Source organism: Perna viridis, chromosome 11 (assembly GCF_037379345.1).
Source record: "Perna viridis isolate PV_CMFRI_1.1 ecotype Kerala chromosome 11, ASM3737934v1, whole genome shotgun sequence".
Lineage (NCBI taxonomy): Eukaryota > Metazoa > Mollusca > Bivalvia > Mytilida > Mytilidae > Perna > Perna viridis.
The window spans coordinates 19,099,082-19,114,016 of NC_142455.1; the positions used below are offsets into that span (position 1 = coordinate 19,099,082).

Below are 14,935 nucleotides of genomic sequence, written 5' to 3' on the forward strand. Positions count from 1 at the left end.
TTTTCTTTTTTTCTTATGTAAAAATAAAGTCAGTACAAAAGTTACTGATATACATGTAGTTATAAAATTATACAAATGCAAAAATAGCCTTGCTAAGTAAATATCATTTAAGAAACTAGTACAAATAACAACTGTATAGAAGCAGTTATATGCCAGGTTGATCTTTTAAAAGGTTTGTTGATGCAAAGAGGTCTAAGTCTTTTTGTATACTTTTCATCAATTCAAACACAAGGTTTCAAAAAAAGGTAAAACAGGCTCAGGCTAAAACAAATATATCTTAGATTCTCATCCTTTTCCAACCCAATTTTTTCACCCTCCATGAAAAATTTTATTTTGATTTTTTTCCCAATATAGGTCAATTTCTTTCTAATTGACAGCATTTTACACTTAAATTGATAAAAACAATAAAAAATAAAATTTGCCCTTCCACCCCTAATGTTGAAAAATGTTGAATGAGAATCTAGGATTTCTTTTTATGATGGCCTTAGTTGAAAATTTTTTTAGGGGGTCTCAATTGTATAAAACTAGAGAAAAAGAAAGGTTAACATAAGCATTGAGAATTATAAAAGCAAGATAAGACAACAACGCTAACAATATGATATGTTGTAAAAAAATTTAAAAATTGTACCAGTTTCTTGTAAAAAATTTGATTTTTTAATAATAAAATATATATACTTCACAATAACTTGTCATAATTTGGGTTTTTTTATATTATATAATTATTTTTTTTCAAGACATTAATTTTGCTATAGAGAAATCTTTTAAGGTCGAAGACACTATCCTGTAAAAGAAGCTGTCTGTATGTTGAGTCCTCCTTCACTGCTCAGCTCGAAGTCCACATGAGCTGTATCCTCATTTGTAAATTCTTCATAATTATCTGGAAGTCTTAGGAATGCTGGGCACTGGAAATATAAACAAGACACACTTATAATGATACTAATGATTAGTGGTGTAAATTGGGTTCAAGGATTTTGTTAATTTGGGATTTACAGGCTATTTACAGCTCATTTTCCCCATATTTTGTATGAAATTGACCAAAAAATTCAACAATGGATCATTCCAACCCTGGAATCCCCCTTGACCCGTCCTTGTGTAATATAATGTGAAATGGAATAGAACTTAATTTTAAGTTTCAAATTTCACAGGAAGCTATAATGAACAGGAGATCTTCAATTATTATGAGAGCGTGAGAAATCATATCCATTGCAGGAGTTCAATGCAGCTAAATGCATGAAACCTAGTGCTTGACATGTATTTACAACAAGTGGTAGACAATAAATATAGCATGTGCAACCTGTAAGTCAATATGGATGTTGAAAATTCTGGTTTCAAATTAAACTAATCAGGTTTGTACAAATTCCAAGTTATTTGGGTCAAGGTAATCGAGTGCCAAAACATTTTCTTTCAAGATACTTGCTCATGAATTTACTTCAATCCCGACTGGAATGAAATTTTAAGAAATCCATAGGTAAAAGGTTATATTTTAAATATAATTGTTAAAACATTTGATCTGTATGATGGATGTAATGATACCAGTAAATTTTGTGTATTATTTGCTAGAGTATTATTTTAATGGTTTGTCAAATTTCATTGGTTCATGAAGATTTTTTCTTGGGAATTTCAACTGCAGATCTAAAATTTCAAATTTAATAGAAAGTTTATCATTCATGGTGATTTTAAATCTGTGCTTTGATTGAAATCCATGGAAATTAATATCCAACATAAATATGTAAATTAGTACCTGCCATTCAAAAACAACCCTTTACAAATTTTTCTCCTACAAGTGAAGTCACTTTTGCATACAATCTAAACAGCATATTGCCTTTCATTACATGGCCTTTGTTTACATATATGGTGATAATTCAAAGTCCACATATAGTCATACACTGTGAGTCACACAAGTTAATCATATGAATTGAGCATGATCAACACATGTTTTTTCACTTATACATGATTATCACATGATAGTAAGCTAATATTTACATATGATTTTCATATGTGGCTGTGATTTGACTTTAACACATGACAGTTCACCTTGATGACAATGTGGTTGTCACATTTTGATACAAAATAGACTGATGTATAGAAGTGTTAAAATACTAAACTTACAAAGAAAATCCAACAAATTGAAGCAAAAACACAAGAGCAACATTGCAATGAAATGTATAATAGTATCTTAAATCTATTTTTTTCATTCGATGAAATATTTGTATAAATGTGTGCTTTTTGTCATTTGCCATTGTTTGTGGTTTCTGATTTTTATCTTTACATTATAATTTGATATTTTGAATGGTGACAAGTACACAGGAAAAATTGCAACATGTTTAGGACCAGCTAGGCAAAATATGTTTTTGTGAATTTAAAAATACATGAAATCACATGTTATCAAAAATCATATCAACACCATACTCTTTTCATATATAAAATCCTATTTGAAACATAAAATTTCCAAACCATTTTATTTACTTGTTTTCATGAATAAACTGGTTAGTCAGAACCAATGTTTTTCATGGTGTAAAACATATGACAAACATATATTTTTCAGGTGTTTTCAAACATATGTTGCAATTTTTCTTGTGTACTGCTGTACAAACATGCTTGAAATATTGAATATTTATCATCAATTAAGGAATATACATATGTCCTTGTATATTCTTTCAAACACTCTTTTGCACACTTAATGAAATAAATTAACAACAATTATAAATCAACATTTATAGAAAGTAAAGCAACTATGACAAAATAAATAGAATTAAACAAATGCAACTCATTCCTGAAACATAATATAAATATCTAGGATAAATATAAAATGATCATGCATATGTACATGAAAAAAAAGAAGAAATAATAGAACAAAAAACAAGGAGACACATGGTTCAAATAATGATGACTTACTGGTAAAAAAAAGGAATGAAAAAAAATGTCACAAAGTCATCACAAAAACCAGATCTATTGTAATTTTCATTCATGTGCTAGGAAAACTCCCATTCATACAGGAAGCTGTTATCAGATAACAACTAAAATCGCTTACAATGAATACCCCACATATATAAAGCCACATTCCAAATTTGTAACGAATCCATCCAATTGGGGGGGGGGGCTAAGATTTTTGTGAAAACATTTTTCTCTATCATTCCATAGAGTGATGAATAGGAAACTCATATAACAGGAAGTTGATATCAGCAACCAAAATCACTTATATAGTATGTCATATCCATATAAAGCCATCAATTTAAATGAAATTCAATTGATATCAAGTGAAGATGTGGAAATAAAGAATTACACAGTACAACTAAATAACATGTTAATAGAGACCTTTCCATAGGGCCTTGACATTGTTATTAAGTTCCTGACCTTGACCTTGACCTCTGACCAAGAGACTTTGGTCATTAATCAGAATATATGTACTAATGGTGATTAACATTCATGCAGAGATAATCAATCCAGAATCACCAATCACACAAACATAGAAAGGTTACTATAGAGATCGACCATTTATTAGGGCCCCCTAACTCCTAATATTGAATTATATAAGGCAGTCAAGTCTTTTTATTTATTTTTAACACCAAAGCTTTCAATTGTATCAACTGTACAACTTAATTTTATAAGATAAAGAAATTCTGCCTGTAAGTTTTATAATACTATAAAAGTATTATTGTTTGTGAGGTACCAATTATCGTGATTTTCGTGGGTTTAGAAAACAACAAACTAAAGTTTCCAATGAAATGGAAATTTCTCATTCAATTATATGAAAGAGTAGTCACATTAAGAATTCAAAAAGACAACAAATTGGTGTTTTTTCTTTAAACCACAAAAATTTCCTTCCATAAATAAAACTACTATCACAGTAGGTATAATCTACCCTGAGGATACTAGTATATAAAAAACTCCTTGGATTGTACATAGTCATGGTGAAATAAAATTTAACTGTAAATAACTTTCTCTAGATCATTACAAAATAACAATAGCATCCTATAAATATAACATCTACATGAAACTACTATTAAAACAATTCAATAAATTAAGAATATGAACAACAGGTTGGTTTTACAGACGGGTTAACTAGAAATACTATGATCAAGCTCCCAAACAGTATATCCCGTGCTTTAAACCTTCACATGAAGTTAATTGTTATACGTAAAACCCATAAATTACCTCTTTTTCAATCCCCCTACAGTTATTATATTCCTTTATGCACATCTACATCATGATTCCTTACCTTCCTATAAAATTTCATCAAAATCCTAAAGTGGTTAAGAGGAATTGGGCTTCAAACAGACAAGATGATTCCTACATACCCCCAGCACTGTTTTTTATTTTATTATTTTTTTTTTATTTGGGTGGGGGTAATAATGAAACCATTTTTTTTTCTAGCATCACCTTTCCATGTTTATTTAAGGAATATTTCTAATTTTTTAAACCTGGTTTCCAGCAGTTTACACTTATAAACTTATTTCAGCTAATAATCTACTCCTATCTCTTCCATAAAGTATCATCACATGCACATTAAAAAAAATATTGTGGCAAGTAGAAAGAAATATTGCACAACATGTAAAGTACATTCTGAGGAAATCATGCTTTATTTCCACATAGAATGAAAATAGCAAATGAGAGTTGTTTTTCTTTGACAAAAATTAAACACGAGTTATTATAAGTCATAAAGTATAGTTCCACCAAAGAACATGCTGATTTTTTAAACAATTTAGGCTGGAAAATCCTAAGAGTGCCTAACAGACACTGTTATCAAAAATGAAAGTGTAAGTAAAACTCGGTTTTAACAAACACTTAAAGCTTAATTTGAATGAAACTTTACTATGAAAAAAATAAGGGAAAGTTTGCGGCCAAAATTTGAATATACTTTTACACTATAATCTAACAATTATCAATAATAAATAGCATTTCTATGGCAAGAAACCTAGCAAGGCTACTCAATTCCGAATAATAATAAGGTGGTGAATCCACCTCTGCATGATATTTAGACAGACCTATACTTACAAACATTAATGAAAGAATTTGGTTTGCTTGATTATCTATCTTATATGTCACCTTAATACCCTGTTGACCTCAAATTTATTTCTTTCAACAATCAAGGGCAATAACTCTTCCAACATAAAAAACACAAGCAATTATGAAACTTAAACCCATGCCTTATACATATTATGTTCATTTAAAATTTAATAATTTCCTTAAAATTCATTTGTTATGATGATTCTAATGCAATTAAAAATGTTTATTTTAATTTTAGTACCAGTCCATATAAAATTCAGACACGGCCTATGGTAAGGTGATTCATGGGGTAGGAAAACCCTCTTGCAAAGTGGTTATTTCCCAAACATCACATTTCCGTATTACAAATGTATTTTCTCCTATCTCTATCTAAATAGCACAAAATGACAATATTTCTACTACAATTGATAGATACATTAGATTCTCAAAGCAACATTTCACGATGAGATTCAAATACATATACCAGTATATCATATACATGAATAATAACAGAAGCTATAATGTGAAAGTGCTAGTTTGAGGGGGGGGGATATTTTCATACCATGAATTTGAATTCCTTATGAAAAAACAAATTTTCATTGCATACTATGATGCTTTAATGATATCAATGAATCCAAAGCTTCATAAAATAACTAAAAATAAAATAATTTAAGTTTATATCCATCACTCCAAGTACCTTTACAGTCATCAAATTTTCTTTAAATGTTTCAAGACAAAACTTGCAATATCTTCTTAGCAAATTTCATTTCTATTAAGTAAATAGGTCATGATTCTGAGGGTAATATGGCAATATATGTACCGCTTGGGTCCACTGATCAAACAGTCAATATATGACCTTAAGTATCATGAACTGTAATGTCATACTTTTCAAATGCATTTACTATGGAATATTTATGTAGAAGAAAAGAGAAAATCATTCATCACTTTTAAATCATGATGGCACTTTCTTAATTTAAAAGCCAAGTGGTGCATATAATATGAATTTGCAGATATCAAGGAAAGTAAACAAACAACAACCTTAAGAACAGCACAGTGAAAACTGTATTACCCAAACCCTGGATATACCAGTAACCTGTGTTAACAAACATCTTCTGAATTTCAATATTATTTAAAACTGTGTAAACAAGGGCCCTAACCAAACAATTCTCTTGGTCAAATAGGAGTTTGTTTTAGACAGGTTTCACCTGTGTAAACAAGGGCCCTAACCAAACAATTCTCTTGGTCAAATGGGGGTTTGTTTTAGACAGGTTTCACCTGTGTAAACAAGGGCCTTTACAAAACAATTATCTCAGTCGAATGGGGGTTTGTTTTACACAGTTTTCACTGTACTACACTGTGTACAGTATATTACAAGTACATCTTTTGGCACCATAACAGTACATTGATATGCTTATTACATCATATCAATTTTTTCAAACAAAAAAAGATAGAATATCAGGTGTAGAATTTTCTGAATTATCACATGATATTGCTTTGGATATGCTCCTCTTCTTTTCATTCCTGAGACATTCCCCTTCTATCAATCCTAATACATGTACATCCTTGTTCTTTCATTCCTCAACTGCTCCTCTTCTTTTCATTTCTGATATGTTGTTTTCTTTTCAATTTCAAGATATCACAACTAACTGCATCATTTACATATCATTTTAGAATAAGTTTAGAAAAAAACGAAAGAATGAGTCTTATCTCCTCATATCCTCATTCCATATCAAAAGTATATGGATTACTCAGTTGATGTAATTCCTGCTACTTCTTTCTGTTGAAATTTCATTTATTGCACCAGAGGCTCTGTTTCAGGAGAATGGATTCCATGACGGTAATATCGGTTTAGGTACTGTGGAGGAAAGACATAAGCAATACAGGAAGGGTCTTAAGAAAGGTTGTTACTGGAGTCCCTATTGAAAATCTGGAATTTTTAAAGAAGGTAGACCTAGGGTAAGGGACTTCACTTTTGAAATCAGTGATATGTTTGTATCATATTCCATTTCACCAAAGCCTATCAAGCTTTCATTTGACACAGAATGAAATCAAGTTCAATTACTTTGATGCTTACATGAGATTTATGTTATTTGGTGAATACAAACGTTCCAATGATTTCTAAGACATGTGTCCCTTTCCCTAGGTCTACCCCCTTAAATGAGTGTTGAGAAAGTCTGTCTTTTGCATGAGTGAAATGCAGTGGAAGGATAATGAATTTCTCTCACCTGGTTAAGAAATTTCAGGGATTCATTAGGAATGAGTGCAAGTACCTATTTCTTCCATCAGAAACTATATTTCATTTATCATGTTTATCTACCTAAAGTCAGGATAATACTTCCATCATTTACCATTACTGTCATTCTGACATTATATTGCAAAATAAAAAATCACAAATACACTTGTCTAAATCAGTAGTACAGCAAGTAAAGATGAGAGCATATTACATCACCTTTCATCGGTTGTCTTTACCAAAAAATGCCCCAACTGGGAAGATATAGGTCACTATACAGGAAGGTGCTTAAACATAGGTGCTAAAGCTCAAGGTGTTAGTTGGTTAGAAATTCTTCATCATGTTTGTCTTTTTCAATACTACCCAATCCTCTTCAGGAAAATATGCATCATTTTTCTTTAATTAGGACTTAACTTGAAAAATTTTACTATTTCTGCTACTCTAATTTTGTATTTAGATATTTAAAAACATGAATATTATAACAAAAACAACATAAGTACCAAACAGTTTAATCTAATTGGGAAATAATAAAGTCTTATTTCAGAAAATGTTTTTTGGACAAATTGCAAAACTTGCATTAATAAACAGCTGAATTTTTTCGGAAATTTAAGGCAAACTATATTATCATATTGAACAATTAAGTATCTGTCTTGGTAAGAATCATGCAAAATCTGAAAAATGTGATACACCCCAAAAAAGGCTACATATTTTTATTTTTGTAATTAAAATGTTTTACGGGTCTGTATTGTGAAATGTGTAATTATTCATTCAAATCTGCCTGCTGTTAGGTAATGATCAACACTGAAAGTCCAATAGATTCTATTGTATTTGAGTGTCATTTACAGAGTTATCTCCCTTACTTTTGAATTCTACAGTGCATTCTATACAATTTTTATCTCCTATGAGCACGGGTTATATGAAAAACCAAATGTTAATTTCTGTTTACTAAAGCATTTTAAACACGATATCAAAAATAAAAATATGTAGGCTTTCCTACCATGTATCACATTTTGCATGATTCTTAGCTGGAGTGCTACTTAAAAACAAGAGCTAAATGGTACTGTGAAAACAGTCTAAACCAGACCCTTTTGGACTTAAAAAACTGGTTTAGTAAAGACATGTATGGGTCATCTACCGTTCAATAACCCTTAAGTAGATTTGGTTTAGGCAGATTCACTGTATAGACAATTAAATTTTATCTAATACCATCTAATAATTTAAGATACAAATTTGGGTGAATAATATTGATAAACTGCTTAAAGATTACTTACAGGTATTCTTGTAAATATCTCTATTTCCATGGTAACTAAGCAGTGCCAGACCTGAAAAAAATGGAAAAAGCATCAAGAATGAAACTCCAATAGCATGTATAAGGGAGAAATTAGTTTTGTCAGTCGGGGAGGTAGGAAAAACTAATCCAAAGCCATACAAATGACCAAACAGTTATTTATTCTGCATACATGGGTTATGAGTAAAATATGAAAACATTTTTTCCTGTAAATGATATTTTCAATGTGGCATGCTAATAGGATAACACTGATTGACCAAATAAGCACTTATCATGTTACAGTTCAGAGGTCAAGCACTCACATGAAGAAATTAAACACCTATGACCTGTGTAGAGGAGAAAATTGTTGATTTTTCAAGCGTAACTTAAAACTTTTCCGCAAATATTTTGACTAAAACCCTTTCAATAGGCTTTTTAGACACTGTTACTCATATTAAAATATTTTGTTTCTTGAAAAAAAAAATATGCTACATCTTTTAAGAATCTACTTCAATAACGTATGTGAATATTTACAAGTCAAAGCTGTTTTTAAAAAAATATATATAGAATGCAGATCATAGCAATAGAAAATAAAGAAATGATGGGGATCTTTTTAATTCTTCTAAACTGCTTTAGAGTTAAAAAACAGGAATGAATCTCTGAACAAGTTTTATACCAAATTACCATTAACATATCAATCTCTACTAGAAGAAAATGACCCTCATTTAGTATTAATCAAAGATTAGATTTAAGGATACATATTTCAAGAAGTGAAGTTGATATAGGATAATGCCAGAATCAAAGGTCAAGCAGCAAAAAAATTATTCCTAGTATCACACTGAGCTAGATTTACCCTTTATATTCACTTGTAAAGTCATGTTTTGAATCCTGAAAATAATTAGTTGTAAAGATTTCTAGATCTAAAATACATATTCTCCTACTTTACCAGATACTAGTACATAAGAAAGGCTAGATGTATCAGTCTTTCCAAAGGTTCAGTTTTTTTTTCAAGACATTCGGTCCTGTGATGACATACTATTTTCAGGACCAAACCAAGTTTTACCGTCCATTTTGACTTGAATCAAGAATGACTAATAACGAAAATTTTTCCAGACTTTCAGTCTGGTGTTCCAGATTTTTTTAACGGTCCTGTCACATGTTTTACCGGTGATATCCGACAGCCTGACGAACCTTTGGGTATATAATAACCAACATGAAGCTAGGTAGACCCCACTTGTACAGGAAGTTCATATCCAATAGCAACCAAAGTCACTTATAACATATGCCCCTTCTACATATATAAAAAAAAAGCAACATACCAAATTTAAAATCAATCCATCTATCGGAGGCTGAGATAATTGCAATGAAAATTAGAATGGATGGAATGACAGACAGAGGGTCAGGGTGATTCCATTAATTGAGCGGAGTATAATATTTTGATATCAAAATAAAAGTTTGCACATTAGAGTCTCCCAATATACTTACTAAATATATAACAAAAGCCAGGTATATAATGACCAATATTGTGATACCCAGGTATACTGCCCAATAGTTTGGTAACTGTTGTATATATACGACCACAAAGTAGAGGTTGATGCCAATCACCACCATGGCCAATAACCCTGCTATAATCTTCATCACTCTGAAATTCAATAGAAAAAAAAATTAGTTAAGCCTGGAAAAAAATTATTAAAACTCACAAAGAAGAAATAGTCCAATGAATAATGGAAGAGCCATTATTTGTGGCATTCCAATTTTGTGTGGCTGACCAAATTATTAAGTTAAGCACCTTTTAAAATAAAAGATTTCCATTAAAAAATTTGATGTCTGCTAAATCCCAGGATATAACATTGGTGATGAAAGAAGGAAGTTTTAACAAGGCACAAAATTTTTTACCCATCGAATCAAGTACCTTTACAGCACACCAAAACTGAAATTTAGCTGTCACTCAAAAAGCCTATTTTAATGAAGGAGTAATCAAGAGAACCACGATCCTAATAACTAGAGGCTCACAAGAGCCTGAATCGCTCACCTGGTTAACCATTTGCTTATTTGAACTTGAGGAATGAGACAGGCTAAGTTAAAATCAACTATAATTATTCATAGCATTTTTATGACCTGAACCAGAATTTTGCTAAAGGCAACAATTTTTGAATTTTTTTCAAAAACCTGTCTTATGACTCCTAAGTTCCATTTTTAGTATAGGCAGCCATACCTATTCACAGATTAAAAATCACAACATTCATTTTGAGCACAATACACTTAAGAACTATTATGCTTATTTTCATTCAATGATCTTAAATGGTTTTGGAGAAGAAGATTTTCAAAGTTGTACATGTGAAAAAAAAAGAAACAACAAAAAACCTGTTTCAGGGGTCATAACTCCTACATTAGTCAATGAATGGTTTTGAAAATTTCGGCATAGGTCTTTCCCATGATGCTTAACAATTTTACCCCATGCCAGAATTTGCTAAAGGCAACGGTTTTTGAGTTATTTGCAAAAAACTGCCATCTAACCCCTATGTTCTATTTTTAGTAATGGCAGAAATGTTTTTTCATAAATCAACAATCCTGTATGTCAATTTGTGTGGGATACCCTAAGGCAAATATATGCCAACTTTCATTGAATTCTGTGCAATGGATTTTGAGAAGAAGATTTTCAAAGTTGCACGTGCATAAAATGCAAAAAAAAAACTGTTTCAGCAGCCGTAATTCCTACAACAGTTGACCAATCGTTTTGAAAATTTGGGCATAGTTCCATCTCATGATGCTGAACAATATTACCCTATGCCAGAAATTTGCTAAAGGCAATGGTTTTTGAGTTATTTGCAAAAAACTGACCCCTATGTTCTATTTTTAGTAACAGTGGCCATGTTTTTCTTGGATCAAAAATCCCAACGGTCATTTTGTGCAGAACACCATAAGAAACAATCATGCCACGTTTAAAACCTGTCAGTCCAGTAGTTTCAGAGAAGAAGATTTTTTTTAAAATTTGTCCACGACAACAAAGTTGACGACGACGGACGCCAAGTGATGGCATAAGCTGACTTGGCCTTCGGCCGGGTGAGCTAAAACAAACAACAAAAAAAAACACATAAGAAGCATGTTTCTTTCCACAAACAGATTTTTCCTCTCCTTTCGATTTACTGCTTCAATGGTTGATGAAAGTAACCACAAGATTGTAGTGAACAAAAACACACATATTATATATGTGTTAGGTTTCACTAAATTTGAATAAATGACAGTCTTCAGAAGGAAAACAAGCTTTCATCTCCTCATGCCAACGATCATTTGTTTCCAGTTTTGTTTCATTTGGTCAAGCGGTTTCCGAGAAAAAGATTTTTACATGTTTTTCTCATAGGGTCCAATGTTAAAGTAAGATCCTCGGTGGCGGCCATTTTGAATTTCCGATTGGCACCAAAATCACAAACTTACATCCCTTCATAAAAGTGAACATTTGTGTCAAGTTTTGTTTAATTTGGTCAAGCGGTTTCCGAGAAGAAGATTTTTACATGTTTTTCCCATAGGGTCCAATGTTAAACTAAGATCCTCGGTGGTGGCCATCTTGAATTTCTGATCGCCACCAAAATCACAAACTTTCATCCCCTCATATCAGTGAACATTTAATAGTGTCAAGTTTTGTTTAATTTGGTCAAGTGGTTTCCGAGAAGAAGATGTTTACATGTTTTTCCCATAGGGTCCAATGTTAAACTAAGATCCTCGGTGGCGGCCATTTTGAATTTCCGATTGGCACCAAAATCACAAACTTTCATTCGCTCATATCAGTGAACATTTGTGTCAAGTTTTGTTTAATTTGGTCAAGTGGTTTCCGAGAAGAAGATTTTTACATGTTTCTCCCATAGGGTCCAATGTTAAACTAAGATCCTCGGTGGCGGCCATCTTGAATTTCCGATCGGCACCAAAATCACAAACTTTCATCCCCTCATACCAGTGAACATTTGTGTCAAGTTTGGTTTTATTTGGCCCTGTAGTTTCAGAGAAGAAGATTGAAATGTAAAAGTTTACGGACGCCGGACGGACGCCGGACGGACGCCGGACGCCAAGTGATGGCAAAAGCTCACATGGCCTTTGGCCAGGTGAGCTAAAAATCAAAAGAATATTATCAAGGGACAAAGACCAGATATGGAAAACGGACAAAGACAACAAAGAACATAAAATAACCAAAATAATATGTACAAAGCAACAAAAGCAAATGAGTAATTTGGACTCCACTAAAAACTGGGAGCATGGACTAAGTGCACCGATAGGGTAAGCATTTAAAAAGCAATAAAGTTTCAAGGATAGCTAATGTATCTGTACATGTGTACACAAGAAGAAACATCTGTAAAGCAAATGTACTCCAAAAATCAGTTAAATTAAAGAGTAAAATGTATCATATATATACATGTATATGTTACATGATATTTTCCTATTGTCCTATCCAGCCTTGGTTTCATAAAAAAAAGTACAAATCAAGATTTTCCTAAATTTTTTAAATATATCCTCAAATCTTTAATTTCAATTGATTTCATTGGTGGAACTTGAGCTGAAGAAGGATTTAAATCTCAATTTGAGATGAACCCAGAACTAAGGATCAATATCATACTTATTTCAATAATTGTAAAATTTAAAGCAAGAATATAAATGCTATGTTGATGTAATTTATGTCCATTTCTTGGCATTGTTCATTCATGGCAATTGTTCTTTTTTATTTTCTTCAGATACAGTTTGTTTCATGATGTACTATAGTATCTAAATTTACGACGATTTGATCCAATAGAAAATAACCTTATGAGCAAATCAGAACATGAGGCACGACAGACCAACAAACCACAAGCAAAGCAATTATTTGCTTCATTTAAAATTCAATAGTATGGTAAGTCTATACAGTAATACTGTAGACATCAAGCTGATTTAGTAAGAATTTTGTAAATTGAACATATTTGCAGGTACATTTAATTTATTTTCCATAACTCTTCAAGGTCATGAAAGATGTAACATTGCTTGAAACAGAGAATACTTACCCTACCAATTTACAGTTATAGATACAGTGTGTTGCCTTACAGTTTTTTATGCTATTCACTGTTTTTGTCACTTGTTTCAACACCTTTGCTTTTGTCCCTTGACTTTCAAGTTGACCTTGAGCCTTTCACTTAACAACTTACATGCCATTTTTAAATTCTCCCATAATCTCAGTAGAACTGGTAAAAGCAAGAATTGGTATCAGAGCAAATGGCAACTGTAAACTCATCAGAACATTAAGTAAATCATTCATTCCACTGAGTTGGCCTATACCCTCAAATATCGATATGAAAATAGTTGGTGCAATGGCAATAGTTCTAGTCAGTAAAACTCTCTGCCATCTCTTCCATTTTAAGTTGAGAAAACCCTGAAAAGAGAGAATATGAAGTAAGTGTATACATTGACCCCATTGTGGTGCATAAAAGATCAAAACTGTTATTCTCTACCTTTATTATGGAGTAAGTTTAGAATCTAAAACAAGAAGATCTCTAACATGCCTAAAATTCGTCAGCACATATTTTGAATATATGCATACTAGTATGCAAGAACACTTTGCAATGTTGAGCAAGTATGTACCCATGACAGTATATACTGCTGAAAAATGAATAAGTTCAACAGGTGAAACTTCATATTAAAAATTTGTCAAATTTGTCCATGTTATGAGATGCACATCTTCAATATGTGTATACACACTGCTCAAAAATATTGGTCATATGAACTTTAAGGTACAGATTACACAAAGTAGATACTGTACACAACATAGACTCATTTACAGCTGGTTGAAATAGACCAGTTCCAATTTCAATACAAATCTAGCTAGGCTAGTGAGTAATTTAAATAGCTCTCTAGGTAGAAATCTGCTCTACATAATACCAATGAGTCCTACTCAACTACCACAGAACACCTTTGTGATCTTTTGGACACTGTCTTTTAATTTTGAATAGCTGTGAATTATGATGACCTTAACCTATAAATTTGCCATCCACCATCATAATTGACAGCTATTCAAACTATAAAGACAGTGTCCAAAAGATCACACAGGTTTTCTATAGTAGTTAAGTAGGACACATTGGTAATATGTATGGCAGATTTCTACCTAAAGAGCTATTTAAATTACTCACTAGCCTACCTTAATTAGTATTGAAATTGGAACTGGTCTATTTCAACTAGCTGTAATATCTTCAATTGTAGGATAACACCTGTCAAGTTTCTCCTTCTCATGAGGTGAACATCTTCAATATCTATCTACACCTTGTTCAAAGTTTGAACCATATTGGTTACATACTTTTTGAGGTACAAATTACACCACATACATGTAGATTTGCTGAATATGTAGGAAAATATTCATTAAATTTCTCATTTATACAAGTTGCACATCTTAATTATGTATATTGTCACTGACTTAAGTTTGAACACTGGTTCAATACTAT

At 31.7% G+C, this 14,935-nt stretch overlaps 1 protein-coding gene across 3 annotated transcripts in view; it reads right to left on the bottom strand.

Annotated features, from left to right (window-relative positions):
- Window positions 1-14,935, bottom strand: part of LOC148603232 (natural resistance-associated macrophage protein 2-like) — a 26,467-nt gene continuing 11,532 nt past the window's right edge. The window contains exons 13-16 of one of the 3 annotated variants that reach the window (XM_088553700.1): window positions 13,649-13,872; window positions 9,969-10,125; window positions 8,488-8,538; window positions 1-902 (exon numbers count right to left, since the gene is read on the bottom strand). In XM_088553700.1, coding sequence (XP_088409826.1) covers window positions 777-902; window positions 8,488-8,538; window positions 9,969-10,125; window positions 13,649-13,872 — 558 coding nt within the window. In that variant the 3' untranslated portion in view covers window positions 1-776. Of the gene's footprint in view, window positions 903-2,700; window positions 6,842-8,487; window positions 8,539-9,968; window positions 10,126-13,648; window positions 13,873-14,935 lie in introns of those variants that run through there. The other 2 variants (XM_088553701.1, XM_088553702.1) reach the window with 2 other exon arrangements.